The sequence below is a fragment of the Gymnoscopelus microlampas genome (genome assembly GCF_963454915.1).
Source record: "Gymnoscopelus microlampas genome assembly, chromosome: 16".
Lineage (NCBI taxonomy): Eukaryota > Metazoa > Chordata > Actinopteri > Myctophiformes > Myctophidae > Gymnoscopelus > Gymnoscopelus microlampas.
In genome coordinates, this window is record NC_139953.1 from 24,506,183 (window position 1) to 24,527,336 (window position 21,154).

General features: G+C 41.8%; 1 protein-coding gene across 1 annotated transcript; it reads left to right on the top strand.

Moving 5' to 3' along the window:
• Positions 1 to 1,071: 1,071 nt before the first annotated feature.
• LOC311062900 (apolipoprotein B-100-like) lies at positions 1,072 to 17,389 on the top strand (the record flags this gene model as incomplete). Its single annotated transcript, XM_084082119.1, has 28 exons — positions 1,072 to 1,147; positions 1,584 to 1,610; positions 2,118 to 2,230; positions 2,337 to 2,482; positions 2,632 to 2,779; positions 2,930 to 3,082; positions 3,212 to 3,336; positions 3,696 to 3,781; positions 3,898 to 4,345; positions 4,442 to 4,550; positions 4,640 to 4,786; positions 4,898 to 5,109; positions 5,217 to 5,412; positions 5,511 to 5,690; positions 5,784 to 5,987; positions 6,376 to 6,543; positions 6,646 to 6,851; positions 6,945 to 7,124; positions 7,239 to 7,357; positions 7,708 to 7,912; positions 8,090 to 8,262; positions 8,522 to 8,685; positions 9,082 to 9,191; positions 9,306 to 9,670; positions 9,779 to 15,160; positions 15,281 to 15,392; positions 16,080 to 16,266; positions 16,388 to 17,389. 28 exons carry the CDS (start codon positions 1,072 to 1,074, stop codon positions 17,387 to 17,389), a joined length of 10,743 nt encoding a protein of 3,580 aa, XP_083938245.1.
• Between the last annotated feature and the right edge of the window lie 3,765 nt (positions 17,390 to 21,154).

Consider the following 21,154-nt stretch of genomic DNA (forward strand, 5'->3'; position numbering starts at 1 on the left):
TTCTTTTAATCAAATATCGTCCTGTATAAACCCATTGAACTTCAAACTATAATTTAACCACGGTTATACTAATTGAAAATGCACGTTCCTGGTGACTGATAGTGTCCTTTTTAATGCGTGAGGGGCCGTGATTGTTTTTTTTATGAAGGTCAATGTGAGTCACCAGAACCAGGGATGTGTGTTTTCAATGAGTCATTGAATGGTTAAAACAGAGTTTTAAGTTCAATGGGTTTATACTTTATATAGACCCCTTAACAGACGACGTCGCACTGATAAGAACCAGTATGCTATGCGCGTGCAGGCCGGCACCAAATGAAACCCATGTCATGTCTCGCTAGGACGTGCCTCACTAGCCAACACACAAGAGGAGGTTGAAATGTACTGAAACCAGGGCACTCCAAAACAATATGTTGGGTATTGATTGCATGAAACAATCACCTGTGCGTCCAGTCTCAATGTTGGTAAACAAATAATTGGTCTATAGGAGGGGTGCCTGATAAAATGAATATCAAATATCTACATACTGAATCAAATAACTTAAAAATTGTCTTGGATGCACACACAAGCCAGAGTAGACGTTAAAATGACCCCAGAAGTGTTTTAAAATGAAATACCCCTGTGAGACAGTTATTTGCATACAAAGTATTGATAAAGATCAAATGTAAGATTCATTAAATACGAACAATTTTAAATACTTGGTGTTTTAGACAGATCCCCTTACTAACATTGAATAAAATATTATGTATTACATGACAGTACGGCCAAACCAGATTTATGCAATGTAAGGCCAAAGCAGGCCATGGGCCTTGAAAACTAGTGATAGTTATGTTTTCTCATTACTGACATAGTATGCTCAACATGGTGACTTAACCACTCACACGGGCATTGTAATATTACTGATTATGACCGTGTATCAGAATTATTATTTAATGTTAAAATAAGTTTCAATGGTAAATACAGTCCTACTGTAGCTGTCAATTGCTGTCTATACAATGCTGAACATATGTGCAGGCTTCAGCCTAAAATGAAACTTTAACCCCAGGATAACTTTGCCTTTGTCCCTCCACACGTATGGTGAGGACTTTGGAGCTGGAACAGCACTGTCTGTACAGCGACTCCCACCTTCCCTTCATATGGAAAACCATGGGTATAAAAGACCTCTGCTGAGACCAAGGCCTCAGTCTCTTCTGAGTACTCGCATCCCATAAGGAGAGAGCTTCAACGAACCCATCATGGGGTACACAAAGCTTTGCCTGCTGCTTTTAAGCACACTTGCTTTGGCATGTAAGTATTTTTGTAATTGCTTCAAACATTGCAGGTAATGACACATGTATTCAGTGATTGTACAAGTGAAATGTTACATTTTGAGTTTTCATATTATAAACGTTATCAATTCAACAGATTTTCTTGAGATAACATTAAGATATGATTGATCTAGATACATATATACTGTAAATGATATGTATGATTTTAATAATGGACAATTGTGACAAATTCTAACTCTTTAAAAGAGACATTTATTGCATAGATATTTTACTTAAATGAGTATTTTTTTATGTAAACTTCTTGTGTTTTCCTTATAGATGCCCAAGAGGAGGGATCATGCCTGTGTACGTTTCAATATTTATTAAACAAAATCCACATAGATTTCCTCATATTGTTGACCTAGAGCTGCACTTTGTAACGTTCATGTTCTACACCAGATTCAAACCCTGGTCTTTTCACCACTGAGCTAATAGAGCCTGCCTCCTAGCTCAAAGGATGAATTGAATTTTGACCTTCAGGCAGTAGTACTTGTCAACCAGTCGTGTCAAACCTAAATGTCTCATTAGAAGAGCAGGGAGACCAAATATAACCACCACAATTGTTATATTGTATTAACGTACTCTGATATTATTAACATAGAATTTTCAAAAAATTATAATTACAATACAAATAGGACCCCCTCGAAAATGAGATGCTACATCCCAAAGGGGCTATCCATTCAACACATTCTGACAAATGTTGACATCTGCAATTAATTTAACCTGTCACACAACCATGACCATTGAATTGCTGAAAATACTTGCTGTACTGTCAGTGTGCTAAAGTTGAAATAATTATCTATTTTTTAACAGTGAACCAAAGGTACAAAGCCTTCAACAAATATGAATACCTCTATGAAGCTGAATCCTTGAACGCCATCAACGGTGCCTCAAATCTTCGCAATGGACCCAAGGGCTCTTGCAAGGTACATGACGCACCAACAGTAAATAATACTTACGCATACATACGCATTTTAGTTCATGTATATCTTTCATCGTAATATCCTAAAAGCTAAAATGACACCTACACAGGTCGAGATTGAAGTGCCCCAGATGTGCCACTACATCGTCCGCACCACAGGCTGTAGCCTGAGTGAGGTTGTCGACATGGATGCAGAAGGCAATGCTGTGGTCGTCCCTGCACCCAGCTCTGAGGCCTTTGCTGCTGAAATGGAGAAGTAGGTTATGCCAGCAGCACATAGGTCTACATTTTTTAAATGTGACTGAACACATGATTACTGTTCAATTAAAATAAGCCTGTGGAACAAAACCTTTAAAGCGACTAGACTTGATAGTAAGTCCTCTTGTATGTTTATTTTCTTCTTAGATATCCTCTGAAGGTTGTGGTTGAGGGTGAGTACGATGTCAAACTGTACCCTGAGGAGGGTGAGACGATGCCCATCCTGAACATCAAGAGAGGTATCATCTCTGCCCTGGCGGTGCCTCTGCTGGAGGAGGAGAAGAACAAGAACATGGTACATTAAACTGCTCTTTAATTTATACCTACACTGCAGGCATCCACATGTATTTTTGTATATACAGTACCAGCATGAAGAAAACATATTATTTTGATATTTGAGGGGAAAATAACCAATTATTTCTTTTTCTGCATTCTTCCTTTTCAGCCCACCATCCATGGCAAATGCAGGACCTCTTACTCTGTCAATGCAAGAGAGGACATTGCTACTGACATCAGCCTCACCAGGGATCTGTCCAAATGTGACAAATTCATGCCCATGAGAGACCACACCAGCCCCCTGGCTCTGATCTCTGGCATGGTAAGATATCCAAGCAATGTGGTTGGTTGTTTGCTTGTTTGTAAAATGCACTGCAGGCATGCACTGTGGATTTCAAACAATACCATACTGTGAGTCTGAGAAGTAACACAAATAACTATCTACTTGCAGCACTACCCTCTTGCCCAGCTGGTCAGGAGCTCCCAGACCTGCAACTACAAGTTTGACAATGAGAACATGCACATGACCTCTGGTGCCTGCACTGAGAACCACATCCTCATTCCTTTCTCTCACAAGTAAGTCAAACCGTGTAAACCGTTATCTCACACTGTACATGATTTTATGTGTATGGATCTTTATTACAATTTAGGCATTTAGCAGACACTCTTAATCCAGAGGTATACAATATGAGGTATGAAATGCATAGAAATAGTCATCTAGGATCATAGGTAAACCAATAACATATCATCAGTCTAAACAATATAATAAATCATCTGTACATTGAAACGCAATATAGGATGCCATGTCTACAAATGAACCTGGCTAGTCTACATAACATGCTATCTAAATTACATTTAGCTTTTGCATAAGCCTGCAAGGTTGTCAAGGCTAGGGCAAATGCTACAGGTCTCAACTATGTGTTGTCTGCCCATAGGGGACAATATGGCGTTACCAATGTTGGCAAGCAGTCTCTGACTTTGCTGGAGGTTTCTGCTTACAACGACAGAGTCTTTGACTTGGGTAAGGAGCTCTTTGCATTTGTCATTCTTATCTATGGATGTTTCTTTTTTTGTTGTTTTTTATTTTTACTGTGATTGACAATGCTATTTCAGCTGTTTACTCTCTGATTACTATAGATGAAGCCAATGTCAAGGGTCTGAACATGGAGACTGCTGCTGACAGGAATGTTATCCAGGATAAGGATGCTGGTCTGGCTCTCCTGAGAGAACTGGCTAATCTGCCTGAGACCGAGGGCGAGAGGAGGGCCAACCTCTTCCAGAAGCTGGTGTATATGGTCCGTGGAATGAAAATTGAGACCCTGAGCCCTGCTATTCCCGAGGCTCTTGAGGTGTCCCGTTCACTGAGCTACCAGGTTCTGGCCCAGTGCGGTACCCCTGAGTGTAGCAGTGCCATCATGCAGATCCTGAGGACCTACGACAGCTCTGCCGTTGAGGTTGATGCCACCGTGTTTGGTCTGGGACTGGTGTCCAACCCCTCTCCCCTCCTGATCAATGACATGCTGGAGATGGCTCAGTACAAGCCCAGCAAGCCCATCATGTATGCCCTCAGCAATGTTGTCAAGAGGTGAGAAACCGCAACTTGAACTTACTCTGTTAGAACAAGCTTATTTAGTGTTACACAGTAGATAACTCAACTGCCACATTATTCAATATTCAATAGATTCTACAAAGCTGAAGGCAAACTGACCCCTGAAATCCATGCTGTTGCTCAGTTCATGGGCTCCCAGCTGGGTGACTGCACTGGTGACAATGCCTTCATGACTCTGAGGGTGAGTGGTTATCTCTAATGGATTTATACTTAATACATTAAAAGATAGTAGATGACAGATCAAACTCATCAATGGTTTCTTGACCTTAGGTTATTGGAAACATGGCTGCAGCCATGGGCGCTGCCAGCCCTGCCTTGAGGACTGCTGTGATCGAGTGTGTGAACCAGCCTGCTGCATCCCTTGCTGTTCAGGAAGCTGCCATCCAGGCCTACAGGCTGACCCCTGTCCCAGAGGAGGCAAGTCAAACTGTTTTCACAGTTACTTTTGGTATACTTCACAGAAGACTTTTTTTTTTTAATTTAATGATGAGTTTTTTTATTTATTATTATTTTATTTCTCTGTCACAGGGCAGAGAGGTTCTCATGCAGGTCCTTCTGGACAGCGCCAGCCCCCTGCAGAAGCGCGTTGCTGCCTACCTGGTGCTGATGAAAGACCCCCAGCCAAGTGAACTCGCCCAGCTGGCTGCTGCCCTGCCTAATGAACCTGACCAGCAAGCCAAGAGCTTTGTCATCTCCCATGTTACCAACATCTTGTCTTCAACTGAGCCCGAGACACAAGAGTAAGTGAAGTCTTTTAATATTGAATATGCAGCATGAGCTGTGGACAAGTGGATTTTATCTTTCATTTAATGCTTACCTCTAATTAGTACATCTATCTTTCTTATAGACTGAGACAGAAGATTCTCGATGCCCTGCAAGGTAATGAGATTGGAACCGTCATGGACCCAACCAAGTTCTCCCGCAACTACAAGGTCGGATCTGTGGAGGGAAACATGATCTTTGAGGGTGCCAGCTATCTGCCCAAGGAGGTCATGCTTGAGATGACCCTGAAAGCCTTTGGCTATGACATTGACATGATGGAGGTAGATAAAACCAAGTCTTTCCTTGTAAGATATAATAATGCATTGCTCAATTATTCAAACTGAATTGAATTGTCACACTAAATATTCTACATTTCCAGATCGGCATGGAGGGCACCGGACTTGAGCCAACTGTTGAGGCCCTGTTTGGAGAGAACGGATTCTTCCCAGACACAGTGCTGAAGACAATGTATTTTGTCTCTGACAAAATGCCCCAGGAGGTCAGCCTGGTTCTGAAGAACCTGCTCCCCGCTCTCAGGAACGACAGACGAAAGAGAGAGGTAAGTCACAAAAGCGTTTGGATGTAATTTACGTATTACTTTGAATTATTTCTACAAAGTACAGTCATCATCCCATTATTTTTATATCTTTAGACCACCCAGAACATCATGAGAGAAATCGGACGCAACCTTAACAAACTGGTGACTGAACTGAAAGCCCAGCAGACCCCTGAGGCTATGGTTTACCTGAGACTCCTGGGAAATGAGCTGGGATACCTCAAGACCAGTGACATGGAGGCGATGGCCTACTCTGCTGCCATGATGATTGATAACATGCTCAAGATGCTCCCCATGGATGTATGTAAAAAAAAATCACACCCAGTGTGAAGTGAGCGGTGTGGTCATCACAGTGATGGAAGCTCACTTTTAAAAAAAAGTTTTTTTTTTTAAGTGCATAGTCCTATTTATAGGTTATTAATGTCATCATGTGTCTCGCTAGCCAATCACAGTGCTGAATAGAATCAGCCAATAGAGTCAGCCAATGACAGTACAGCTAGGGGTGTACTAATGTAGAGGGGCGTGCTATTATGAGCCAATCACAGTACAGCGAAGGGTGTACTAATGAGGTGTCTCAACCCCACTTACACCGCTCAAAAAATAAAATAAAGAATGGTGTGATTTACTTTATTTTGAACTGACTTTTGAATTAGGGAAAATTACTATAGCTTCTTTTATTTCCTGACAGTTGATGAAGGGACTGATGACTAAAGCTGACAATGAAGTCTTCGCTCACTACATCTTCATGGACAATGAGTTCTTCCTGCCCACTGCTACTGGTGTGCCTCTGAGGATTGCCCTGTCTGGTACCTTCACTCCTGGTATCAAGGGTGGACTCAACATTGCCCGTGACATGGTAAAAATCTTCTCAATTTCATAAAGATAAATAATAATGAAATGTAACATTCCATAGTGTATCTCTTTCATAACCCATTGATGGCTGTCCCCCCCCCCCCAGAGCGAGATTGCCTTCATGCCTTCAGCTGGCATTGAGTTTGTGACTCAGATTGGCTCTTTCATTCCTGAGTACGTCAACTCTGGACTGGAGATGCACACCAACCTCTTCCATGAGAGCGGACTGAGCGCCAAGATCTCCATGGGAAGTGGTGAAATGAAGTTCACCATGCCTGCTCCTAAGAATCCTACCAAGCTCATCAGCATTACGTAAGCCTCAACTGACTATGTACGCAAATAGTCTATATAGAATCTAATATCTATGAATGCAACAATCTAAACTTTCTTCTTTCTGAATTACAGAAACTCCTTTGTAGCAGTGAATGGTGCTGAGATTAAAACTATCCCCCCTATGGTGGAGGACAAGGTTGATGTCAGTGAGTGCACTCCCTTCTTCGCTGGAATGAAGTACTGCACTTCCCTGATGTACACTGATGCTTACAATTATGAGACCCCCTACTTCCCCTTCACCGGAGACAGCAAGTAAGCGAAAACCCTGAAACTTGTAAAGTGCTAGGACAGCATTTATGAATGGAGTGCCTTTTAAATTGTATTGTATTTAAGTCAAATCTAATGGTAAAATGATCTACCACTCAGGTTGGCTGTGGAGCTCCATCCTACTGGTGAAGTGACTGAATACTCTGCTACCTTCACCTATGAGCTCGTCACAGAGGATGAGACGGTTGACACCGTGAAAATGGTCCTGATGGCGGAAGGTAACAATATTTAGCAAATAGCTATTTCAAAGCTACATTAAATATATGATATGGAATTTCTCTGGAGCTGTTGAAATGATTCAAAATGATTAAAAAAATGATTCCACAAGGATTTCCCTTACTATTACGTCAACATGTTAGAGCAATATACCTTTAGTCTACATAGTCAAACCTAATTAAAGCAATGTATAACTACTTCGCTACTACGTCAATATTTGCAACTGATATTGAATGCTGATTGATAGGTACATACTCTACACAGTTTTTCATGAACTTCATTATAATTGCATTTAAGTTATGTAGTAGTCATGTAAAAGTAAACAGCTGAATCGCATGTGAACCATTACCAGGTGCTGGTGAGGCCACAGCGACTGTGAAGTACAACAGGAAGCAGAATGTCCTCACTACTGACTTCCAGATCCCTGACTACGACCTGGAGGCTGGATTCAGGCTGGGTGTCGTTGACGCCAACACCAAGGGTAATGGAGCTTACGCAGTCTCCTTTGACCTGATCAACAAGAACATCCCTCAGCTCTCCCTGGTTGCCCTCGCCAAGTAAGAAATCAATCAAAACATGAACTTGTTCAAATCAAACAAAATGTATCATGTTCAGAATTTATTTTAGACACATTTGCTCCTTTGGTCTCTAAGAATGTTAAATATTATATATTATCAGTATACTCTATCAATGTTTGGTGTGAGACCATTAACTTATAGGTTTCCTCTTCTTAGGGTGGCAACGATGGAGGATGCTATGCTGCAGCTCCAGTTTCTGGTTCCCTTGATGAAGGCTGATGCCACGCTCAGAGCCAATCTGAAGCGTGGTGAGACGCTGGAATTAGAGCTCACAAGTGACATCAAGCTCCCAGAGACCACCTCACTTCAGAAGATTGCCTTGAAATATGGTAGGATATGATTATTACATTTCTCTGAGTCTGTGTCATAGAATCCTCCGTTATGTTCTACTATTGCACCCAAATAGATATTCCATTAATCACAGAAGTTACCTTGGGTTCATTCCGTGAACCAATTTTGCTTTCCTGAATCACTCACCCCAAATATTAATTTATTATTTAACTGCAAAATGCATCTTGCATCTTCTTTTTTTTTTTACATTATTCTTATATTATTCTATGTGAAACTAACATAAAGAACTGTTTTTAGATGACAGCAAGATTGAGGCTGAGGTCAAGTCTGAGATGAACTCTCAGATCCAGAAACTTCTCCCCAATGCTGAGGCAGTTGAGAGGATTATCAATGAAGTTCTTGATATGCAGGTTGGACAGACTGAAATGAAGGTCCGTCAATTCCTCACCAAGTCTGTGGAGGTAATACCTTACCCACAAAACCCTTTATCCTTCACTTCAACATGAATGGATATGTTTAACACATTGTACTGAATGAATGAATGAATGAATGAATTATTTTATGTAAGTGTCATGCCACCTTGTGGCCCATCCCTAATGGGATTATATGACACCTTTTCAGACAGTTACAATTTTCAACATTATTTTATACACTGGTTACCGATATTGCTGATCATATACAACAAATGCCGACCGAACAATACAATACAAAACAAAACATAAAGTACATATCCCCTACTGGCTGTACAATGCTTTTTTCCTCAAGTCCCAAGCTTTCTCCAAGTAGTTTGCCAGTTTAAATACAGTACATCTTTTTCAAATAAGCAATTAACAAGTTGTACTAATGTGTTCTTTTAGGCAACTAACAACTACATGGACAAATATGTTTCTGATATCCCATACATCACTAACATAAGGATACCTGCCATGCCTGAAATTACAATGCCAGAGAAACTTTTCTTCAATGCGTAAGTAAAAATGTTTTGGGACAAAAATATAAATTGACACATTTTATTAGCCAGCCACGAGAGTATGAATAAAGATGTGTTCATATAATGTTATATATATAATTATTTTGGCAGTGAGGCCAAGGCTGCTTACAACTTCAACAATGAACGCTTCCTCATCGCCATCCCTCTTGGAGGAAAGTCAACAACAGCTGACCTGAACTTCCCACCTGCCCTGGCCACCCCAAGTCTGTCACTGCCCCAGTTTGGCCTGGAGGTTGCCTCCATTGAAATTCCCCTCCCAGAGCTGGTTGTCCCTGAGACCATTTCTGTTCCCCTCTTTGGAAAGGCTGAGGTTTCAGCTAAAGCAAGCACCAACCTGTATGAATTAGAGATCTCTGCGGCTCTCGGAAAAGACGCTGATGAAACACCAAGCTACTCAGCCAAGCTTGAGATGGAGGGAACTTCCCCAGTAGACATCTTGTCCCTCAAGGTGGAAGGTAAAGATTTTCTTTAAGAATGATTCAAATCAGCAATAAAAGATAACTTAAAGCTTGATTTTCAGTTGTTGTCTGATACTCACAAATGCACTGTATTCCCTGTTTCAGGCTCTGGATTGCTGGTTGGCACTCCATCTGATTCTCTCAAGGCCCACATGAAAGCTGCTGTGACCCATAAACTTCTTGAAGCCAGTGTGAGCATCATGGAAGTTGGAACCTTCACTGACAAAATCAATGTCAAGTCCAGCAGCAAGATTGCAGCAACAAGTCCTCTTGGCCTGCTTATTGAGCTAGAACACACTGGCACAGTTGGCTTCAATGCTGAAGAACTTTCTGCTGATAGCAACCTTGAAGGATCCATCAAAGCTGGACCCATCTATGGCAACACCATTTCTACCCAGGCTTTCGCCATCTTCCCATTCAGGCCAGAAGCAAAGATTGACTCCTCTCTGAAGATTGATACCACCATTCTTAAGGCTCAGAACACCATTGCAGCCACATTTGTCAATGGTGAGCTCAGTGTTGTGTCAAACACTAATGCTTTTGAGGACATCCTGACCCAAGCTGCAGAGCTCTCCTTCAAAGACAACAAACTGGCCCTGACATGCGATACCAATGCTATTGTACTTGGCATGAAGGTACGCAACCTGGCTGAGGCCTCTGCTGGCACAGATGAAGTCATCATCAAGATGGAGACCAATGCTGACAACTCTGAAAACCGCATCTACTCCTTGCTTACTGCCACTCTTGATGTCAATGGCCTGGTTCTAAGCAGTGATGCTAATGTGAAGCTCCTAGAGAATGAGGCTGTTCAGAAAACTACTCTGAAAATGAACAAGGACTTGGCCGAGCTGTCCATTATCAACAAGGCTGAACTGCGTGACATCAAGGTCGATAATGCCAACACTCTGACCATCACTCTTTCTAGCCTTGACTTCGACACCAAGGCTGAGGCCATCGTCAGTGAGTATGCCACTTATACTCATGATATCACCATTGCCCTGAAGCCCTACACCGCTACTGCAAATGTGAATAACAACCTGAAAGTGCTGGCAGCCAATATCATCAATGAGGCCCAGTTGAAGGCAGAGCTTTACAAGATGGACCTGACTGGAAACCTGCAAGCCACCTATGGTGAAGAGGAGATCAAGCACACTTATGAGATCAATTATGCTGACATGACTGCCAATGCTAAGTGCAGTACTACTGGAAAGGTCTTTGGAACCAACATGAACCAGAACACCGAGCTTGAAGTTGTTGGTCTTGCTGCCAGGCTCACCAATGATGCCCGCTTCAACTCTCAGCCCATGCGCTATGATCACACCATCCGCACTAGCATCATTCCTTTCGACTTCAACCTTGATGTCATGTTCAATGCTGATGGTGACCTGACCCTGTATGGCAAGCAGAGCGGCCAGCTCTATGGCAAGTTCCTCCTTAGGGCACAGCCCCTGGCTCTTGTCACCTCACATGAATGCAGAGCTTCAGCAACCCAGCAGCTGGACAATGGATTTTCCCTTGAAACCACTGTTGACAACAAAGTGGATGCATTGCTGACTCCTCAGGAACAGAAGTTCACAATGATGCTGAAATCTAAGATGAACAGCCATGCATTGAGCCAAGAAGTTAATGCCTACAACAATGCAGAGAGGCTTGGACTAGAGATGTCAAACACCCTCCTTACCAGCCTTCTCAACACAGATTCCAGTGAAAACCAGGAGTTTTCCATCTCTGGCTTCCTTAAATACGATAAGAGCACTGAAAGCCACATGATTATGTTGCCTTTCATTGAGAATTTCCCAGCTCTCCTTGAAGACATCAAGTTTGTGGTTGTGAGCATGGCAGAATCACTGCAAAACTACATCAACAATGAAGACGTAAAGGCTAAGATCGAGGCTATTCCTCAATATGTGAGTGACTTTGTTTCCCAACTGCATATTGAAGACAAAGCAGCACAGCTGAAGCAGACCCTGATTGATTTCACCCAGCAATATGTTATCACCATTGAAGAACTGGAGGCCTCCCTGATGAACCTGAAGGTTGTTCTTGAGAAAATCCTAACTGAAGTTGCTTCCCGCGTGCAGGACATTATTTCTGCTACCAAGGAAATGATTGCAAGTGGCACCTTGTCTGAGAATGTCATCAAGAGACTGAGTACCTTCCTTGACGAGTATAATATCAGGGATATGATTGTTGCCGTGGTTGATGCCATTGAAGAGGTCATCAAACAGATTGACTTGCAAAAGTTAAGTGAAAGTAGCCTTTCCTTCCTTCATGATCTGGATGTTCAGTTTGATGTCAAGGCTAAGCTAGAATTGGTTGTCAGCAAGCTGAAGGAGTTCATTGCCAGCTTTGACATTACTGAGTTCGCTGAACAGCTGAAAACTTACATTTCATCCCTCAACCTGGATGCCTACATTCAAGATCTGATGGCACAGTTTCCAACAAACCTCTTTGGTACAACAGTTGAAACTCTGAAAGAATTGATTCAACAGTTTGACATCCTTGGTAAATTCAACACACTCATTGCTAGCCTCAGAGAGTTGATTGTCAAGTTTGAAGTTGACCAGAAGTTTGAGGCCATCTTGGAAAAGGTTGTTGAGCTCATCAAGCAGTTCAAGATTGATGAAACTGTCCAAGTTCTAGCTAACTATCTGAAGGCCATTGACACGCCTGGCAAGATAATGCAGGTACTGGAAAATGCCATCAACTATCTGAAGGCCACAGAAATTAAACAAGTGATTGAGCAAATGAATGTCTACATTGATACCATTGTGCAGCAGCTTAAATCTTTCAACTACAATGCTTTTGCTGATGAGGTCAACCAGATGATTTCTGCTTATTCCTCTCAAGTAAATGAGCTAATCAAGGCACTGGAAATCCCCCAGAAACTTGAAGCCATCAGAGAGTTTGTCAACTTTGCTCTGTCTACTGTCATGAACTACCTGGAGCTGCTGAACATGAACTACCTCCCTGCCCTGCCTGCGATTTCACTCCCTGAGATCACCCTTCCAGAGTTTTCATTCCCTGTCATCCCTGCAGTTCCTGTTGAGAAGCTCATTGAGACTCTCCAGATCCCTGATTTCAAGCTGCCAAACATCCCTACTGAGTTCATAGTGCCAGGATTTGGAAAACTCTATGGTGAGATGAGAGTCAACTCCCCCATTTACACAATTAGGAATGCTGCTGAGCTGCAGAGTTCTGTTTATGGTGAGAATCCTCCTCAGGTGACAGCATTTGTGACCTCACAGGCAACATCTCCCATTGAGATCCTCAACTTCAACATGGATTCCACCGCCCGCATTGCTGTCCCAGAGGCACGCCGTGTGATTGTTGCTGAGACCCTTAAGTTTACTCACTCTGCTCTTGAGCTTGAGCACCAGGCATCTGTAACTCTTCAAGACCTCTCGGCCCAGGCCTCAGCCAAGACCACAGTGAAGGCCATCACTTCACCTTACACTGCCGAGCTTGTGAATGAAGCCTTCTTTGCCACTGCAGGTGGTTTGTCTGGCACTATTGACACCACATACTCTCACATGCTTAGCCTCCCAATCATTGGCATCACCAGTGAAACTTCTCTGACCCAAAAGGCTGTTGCACGCCAGGAGGGTACCACCATTACACTGACTGTTGGAAATGAGGGCACAGCCAAGATCAACTCTCATGATGGAGTCCACAAGAGTGATTTGCACTTCACCATCAATCCTAACAATGCTAAGCTGACCTTCACTAGTGATACAGACACAGCCCTGCTGAAGATGAAACAGACCTTGAACGCTGACTCTGTCACCCTCAGCTATTTCAAGTTCGATGCCCGCTCTGAGGCAGAGGGCCCAGCAGTCAAGAACAGCCTTCTTGTAGCATCTGGAAATGTCAACCTTTATGATATGAAGATTGAGCTGAAGGCAACCCATGACACAGAGCTGGTTGGCACTCTCAGTGGAGTTCTTTCTAATGCAGTCAACATTGTCATCCGTCCCGTTGAGGTTGTCTTTGATTTCCAAAACAAGGGAAACACAGTGGTGGGATTCACTGATGCTCTGATTGCCAAAATTGATCTCCAGAATGATTACTCAGCTACCTTCAACCCTGACACCCAAAAGATCAACACTGTTGCTCTGGCACGTCTCAATCAGTACAAACTGTCCTACAGCGTCACCATGAACAACAATGAGAAGGAGTTTGGTATCTTAGCTGATGTAGATGGTGATGCTAATCTTGACTTCCTTGCGACCCCCATCAGCATCCCTGAGCTTAATCTGCCATTTTACGACATACGCACCCCAGCCATCAGTGATCTGAACTTATATGAACTTACTGGTCTGAAGAACATCTTGACCACCACAGAGCAGCATGTTGATGTCACTACCAAGATTGCGTACCAGAAGAGCATGTATGCCCCTCTTGTTGATGTAATGGGTCTGATCCAGATTCCCTCTGTGGGTAACCTGATCACAGAGCTGTCCTTTAAGTCTTCCATTATCAACCTGAATCTTAATGCTGGACTCTACAATGAGGAGGATCTTGTATTCCGTCTGGGAGCAACAACCGCCTCTGTGTTTGAGAGCCTGAAGGCTAAGCTTGATGGCACCACCAGCCTGACCACCAGAAGAGGAATCAAGCTGGCAAACTCCCTGTCCCTTGAGAACCCCCATATTGAGGGTACCCATGACAGCACCATCAGTGTAAATCCTGAAACTTTTGAAGCTGCTGTCTCTGTAGCTACTGTAGGCAAGATTGCCCTGCCCATCCTCAACCTGGAAGCCAACCAAAACCTGGTTGCAGACACCAAGACCAAGGCAAATGCCGTCTCCACCTTGAAGCTGAAGGGTGATTTCAATGTGCCCATCATCAAGGCTGTTGGAAAGGCAGAGGCAGAGCAGAGCCTGAAGCTGGAGGGAACATTTGAGGATGTTTCTATGGAAACAACCACCGTGGCAAATATTGAGGGCACAGTGTTTGAGGAATATCCACTTTTGGTAGCACTTAACAATGAGGCTAATCTGTACCTAAATGCTGATGGCCTTCGCTCCACAATCAAGGTCCTTGGTAACACCAGATTCAACCAGGGTGACATCAAGCTCCTGGAGATGGATCTGGATGAAAGCCTAGCTATTGAGGCCTCCCTTAGCCGTGTGTATGCAGTGCTGAAGATTGCCAGCAACAACGAGGCAAATGTCATTGACTTCAACACCAAGGGAAAGCATATTGTCCAAGCTACAGTGGACCTTGCACCTACCTCTTCCTTGACCGCTGATATTGAGATTGATATGTCTCAGCCAAGCAGCCTGGGTGAACTCACCATCTTTGAGAAGACCATTGTTGAGCTGACCGCCCCAAAGCAGAAAATCTCTGCCAATGCCAAGATTGTAACTCCAGTGTACACCACAAGCCTAGCAGCTGAGTTGGAGGGTGATGCCCCTGTCTTCAAAGTGATATTCAAGTCCACTGCTACCTCAGTCTTTATCATCTTGGATTATGACCTTGATTGTGAGTGCTTTTTTTTGTCTTCATAAAACTAGATGCCACCGTTGTGTTGTATTAAATACATACATACATACTTAGTGTCTCAAATGTAATTGTTAATTTTAAAACATTTTGCTTCCATAGCTGCCATCACAGTAAGCTATGAAAATGATGGCTTGAGCCTGACTGGCAATGCTGTGTTGACCCATGCTGACCTGACCATGGACATTCAGCATGTTCTGTCCTACTCTCTGAGGTACCCACTTTTGTCCAGTGTCGGCCCTATGGGGGGGCATTGGGGGGCAATGCCCCCCCAGATTAGACTTTGTGCCCCCCCAGTTCAGATTGGCCAGATGTTTTTATTTTTTTTATTTTTTTCAAGCAGCGCAGCGCAGCGCAGCGCAGTATAGCCTGCCTTTTTTTCTCCCGCTGTGGAGTCTGTGCCTGTGGAGATGCAATGCCGACATTACATTAAAGACATTATAGGCCTAATGCTGTAATTGTATTTGTTGTTGGTGCATATAGGGGCAAGGTAAATGAACCGAATTAACCGAAATAGAGTTACAAAACACCCCAAAAAAGTAAAATATCCATCCAATAACCGAAAAAAATCGCGCGCCGGCGCTTCGCGCCGGCGCGCACGGGTCCCTCACGCACGCGCGCTGCGCGCGCGTGCGTGAGGGACAGGCAGGTGCCCCCCCTAGAATAATTAATGCCCCCCTGCTTATTACTGTCTGCAGCCGGCACTGCTTTTGTCTGCTGCGTTTAGTCTGATTTAGAAGTAGTTGACAATTTCAGTTGTTCCTACACAATTCAAACACTGACACATTGTTTCTCACAAGGTTAATATTCCATACTTGTTCTTACTTAAGTGTTTTACATTCATTATGGATAGCTTCTCCTTTTTACTATAGGAATTTCTAATGGCCATTTCTATATTCAGTGACTCCCGCCTCACCTTGAACATGGACATCACCAGCCCCACCTTCACTGATGCAAGCTTCCGCTATGCTGCCCTCACAGATGGTATTAGTGCCTCTGTCTCCACCCCATCAGCTGGCTTCCTTGGTCTTCAGTTCCAGGGCAGAGTGCCATCTCAGATGAATGCCAGACTTTATGGTCGTTATGCTGTGAGTATATCATGTTTATAATTTGTCTGAATAATGAAACAAATTGCCATGATATATCTGCATACCAAGATTGTAAGGCAAGGCTAATGCACTCAATGTATTATTATTTTCTTTTTGCCAGTCTGCTCCTGAGGATGATGTGGACATCTTCATCATTAGAGCTTCTGCAAAGGATGGCGATAAGATGAATCTGAATGTTGCCTTCAACATGGAGGCCCCTGAAATCATGATCAACGGACTAAAGGAAAGGCTCCCTGCCATCGTCTCTACCCTGAACGACTTCGGTGAGAAGTATCAGCTCATTGGACACGTCACCGGTCTGAAGAGTGCCATCGTCAATCTGGTTGAGGAGACTTACACCACCGTCAACAACCAGGCCCCAGAGCTCAGCCAGCTGTCCATTCTCTTCAGAAACACGGTTGTTCAATACCAGAAGACTGTCCAGGTCTTCCTGGATACTGCTGTCAAATTCCTGAGGGAAACCCAGTTCAAGCTGCCTGGCTCTGATGAGATGACCACTCTCCCCGAGGTCCTCAAGAAACTGACCAGCACCTTTGCCACTGTATTAGAGAAGGCCATACAGATGATGCTTGTTAATGCTGAGCTAATTTTCAACACCATGGTCGACATGTTGAGCAACATTCAGGTCACCATGCCCATCGGTGATGTCATGTCCGGAGCCCAGATGATCGATCAGCTTAGAGATACAGTGAAGGCCCTCCTTAACCAGGTTGTGGATCTCGTTAAGAACATGGAGAGCCTGGACATGATCTTGGAGAAGCTGGGCGAGACCCTGAAGGCCATCGTTGACAAAGCTCAGGAGTTTGTTGATAACAGCCTGAAGTCTGACACCCTTAATGCAATTGCCATTTACATCAATGCTTTCTATGGCAACCTTGTCACTCTGCTGAAGAAGGTCATGGATCAGGCCAACAACGTTGTGGATATGGAGCATTTGAACGGCACCATTGATTACCTCATGGAGGTTGTTAGATCTGTGGTGGGCCTGTTAAGCAAAACCGTCTCTGAATTCATGCAGAAGGCTCCCGCTGCGTTCCAGGAGTATGTGAAGGTTGAGGGTGGAAGGCTTGAGATCGACCTTCCATTCTACCTCCGTCAGTGAGCAAGTGTCAAGGACTAAAACATTATCTTCTAACAGTAATTTTGGACATTCAGCTATATCTATAAAACAAATATTTCAAATAACATTCCAACAGTACTATTGCTTAGTATATAAAGTATAACAACCTGTATCAACAAATACGGTATTCCCACTTATCTACCTTTCTGCAATATTAGTATGAAATAAAAATATGTTACTATTTAATTTTGTGTGGCTCTTTTATTATCATCCAAAGGTCTTCAGTAATTATTGAATCAGAGCTTTACATTTTGCATAACATGGACTATATGCAGGCAGGTTCCACTTTCCTGGGTTTCTCTCCCTCTGCCAACACTATACCTGGCTAGACACAGTTACAATATAATGAGAGCGAGTCCTTTCCTGATTTCATCTGTAATGTGTATCTATCATATTAATAATGATAATTCCCTAACATTACTTGCACATCTTCTCATTTCAGTACTTAACACGATGGTTTGCGGTGCAAAATGTATACATTGCACTGTTTTCGGTAGCCTATGATATAATTCTTTGTTTTGGTTAACTACCCCTTTAACCAAAATTAGTTTGGATTAAAGTTGTACATTTTAGACTGGAATATCATTCTCCATTGTAAGTCACAACTACTTCAAAGTCATTGACACACTGGTCAAATTAAAGATTTATCCATAAATATTCAGGTCACCCATTTTCAACCCATCTTCATATTATTAATACTTACTTATAGCTCATTAGGACAGATCAGAAACCTGCCTAACAGTGACATCATCGTTAGACAGGTTTGGTAATTCTAAACTAGATTCAAATTAATGCAACAGCGCTGGCTTCTGCTTCAGCACGCTTAAGTAACTTTCAAGGAAGAGGAAAGACTCTATTAGCTTGGAATCCTCATTGATGGTGTCCTTGATAGGCAGGTTTTTTGACTGTCCATAGCCTGCCAATGAGATGCAGAGTGAGCAGACAGAAATTGTAACATCTCATATTTAGCATTAGAAAGGACTGATATGTGAAGATGAGGTTGAAAATGAGTGAAGTGCTCCTTTAATCCAATCTAATAATATGTTGAACCGTTTATGTCTTTGTGATAAATATGCTATTTCCCTGTAGAGCAACATAATTCAGACTATTTGAATTCAACGGTCCTTCCAGACTCATTGTCATTCTCAGACAAAGCTTAGAAAGTTTCATAAACTCATGAGGGAACTAGAAAAGTTTCCACCTCTGAGCACAGGTCTCTGCCAGGGCCCGCCAGAAAATCTGACTAACACATCGTGATCAGATGATGATGATGTAATGACCACAAATTTGTGAGAGACAAAGTGAGAGACAAAAAATGATAGAAAAATAATAATAAAAAGATTTGATTTGACACTCATCATTTTATATTTCAAATGTAGTTTTCATTTAAGTAAGAGAGGTGTTTAAACTCTTAAACTATTCAAACAGCAAAGACAAGCATGCATTCCGCATATGGGGATTTTAACCCACGTCACTCATATCACAGGCAGCTGCACTAACCATTTGGCTATAAACAGCAAGGCCCACTAGTGCCCACAATTTGGGCCAGCATGACAAATTTGATAGGAATGATACACATGGTTGTGGAATAAATACCTTTCGGTTATTACATTCAATCTTTGTTGGGATATTCATGTTTGATAGTAATGTGGTTTGTGTGGTTCTTTGTTTAAACACTAAAGTATTAGGGGTATTAAGCTCACAATACTGTACAACATAATACAATAAGCTAGCCAGGCCTTTCTGATTGATTGATTGATTGATTGATTGATTGATTTATTGATTTATTGATTTTATTATGATTCAAACATACAAAGTCCTGAAGATAGCACTAAAAACGTTTATTTCCAAAGTGGTCCTTGGTGTAAAACAGACAAAGATTACAAACATGTGGAAATAAATAAATAATATAAATATATAAATAATGAATAAAAGATAAAGTATCACTCTTGTATCACTCAAAATAACACCAATTAACCTAAAACCTAATTAAACAGAACTAAAGCAATTAAAGCAACCACTCATTTACAGTATAGCAGTCGAGCCATGTTAACCCACATGTATTGAACTTGTTACTTAAAGATCCAGTGCAATGACATTTTCGGTAATTTTATTTTGACGTTTCAGTCTGAATGTTTGTTACCAAGTTGCTTATTTCTAACCTAATATGTTTTTAGATACATATTTTAGTGTGCTGATTAAGTTTACAATGAGTAATACACCTTCTGGACGTCATCTTGAATGAGATTCAAAACGGAGTAGCTCTGTAATTAAAATCAGCTGTGTTTGGAGGAACGCACAGCTATGGAAATCACACAGGTGATCACACAGTCTTTATTTTTTATTTTGTTTGGCATCTATTGTTAGGTATGCCCATATGATGACCACGGATATGCTCTAAAATGATGAAAAACATAATTTTCATTTCACTAGACCTTTAAAGTTCATCATTAGTTCTGCCCACAAACCCTGTCTTTCGATTGGCTGGAAATGTTGGAACTGCTGTATAATATATATATATTTTTTTAATATATATTTTTTATTCAGAAATATGGCACATATCATTTGCGATATGTATCTTCCTTTCTTTTCTTTAAAAAAAAACATATCCACCAAACACCAACAAAACAACACGGCACAGAACAATAACAAACACAAACACCAACACTAACATAAAACAACAGAATAACCCCCAGAGGCTATCAGCTACACATTACTTTTCTTTTCCTTCCTTTCTTTGTCTTTTTTACACACATATATATTCCCTTTTTTTTTTCTTTTTTTTTTTATACCTCTCCGTACATGATGGCCAAACAAAAAAGGAACATCACCACTACCTGTGGTGAATACTTGAAGAATCGACTTTTGTTGTCCTGGTAACTTATATATCACCTGCTCATAAGAGGCTATTTTTGACCTCGGTTCTATACAATCTTTAAAGACAAATGAACTGGTTGACTTCCATTGTCTTAAAATAATTCTACATCCAGTTATGAGGGCCATATGGCACCATAACCTGGTTTGACAATTAGGTTATCTGGAAGGATTCCAAGTATACATACAGCAGGATGTTTATATAGCGACTCTTCCTGCACTTTACTTATTAAAAAGAGGGTAATTTAATCCCAAAAGTGATTTACCTTCTCATAGAACATGTCTGTATAAGAAGTGTCTGTACCAGGTAGCTTCTCACAACGCCAGTAGAGGTCAGTGTTACTCAACTTTAGTTTAGCCATCTTACATGGAGTCCAATTACATCTGTTTATAGTTTATAACTAGTTAACTGTGACTGTGCTTCTCATGAAGAAGTATGCCATGGTGCAATAATATCTTGCCATATTGCCATAATAATGTTATCTATAATATAAATTGTAAACCCTTTATACCTTTTATGTATTCAAAAAACGCACCACCTTTAGATTTCCAAACCATATGAAATCATTCATGAATCCCTGTCAGATAATCTGGTTTAGTTTTAATAATGTTTAAGCTGCATGCGTTTCCCACGTTCAGTAGACTATATTTGACCTTTAATTGTTCAAATGACATCAACGTTTGTCCCTCATACAAATCCCCCAAATAAACTATTCCTAATTTAACCCATTGTGGCCATATGAATGGTTTCTTAGATATGGTTATTCTCTTAAACCTGAACCTTTGTTAACTGTCAACTACATACAGTACAAGTACACAATACACAATACACAAGTCGAGAATACAGTACTTGGACCTGTATCAAAGTCAGAA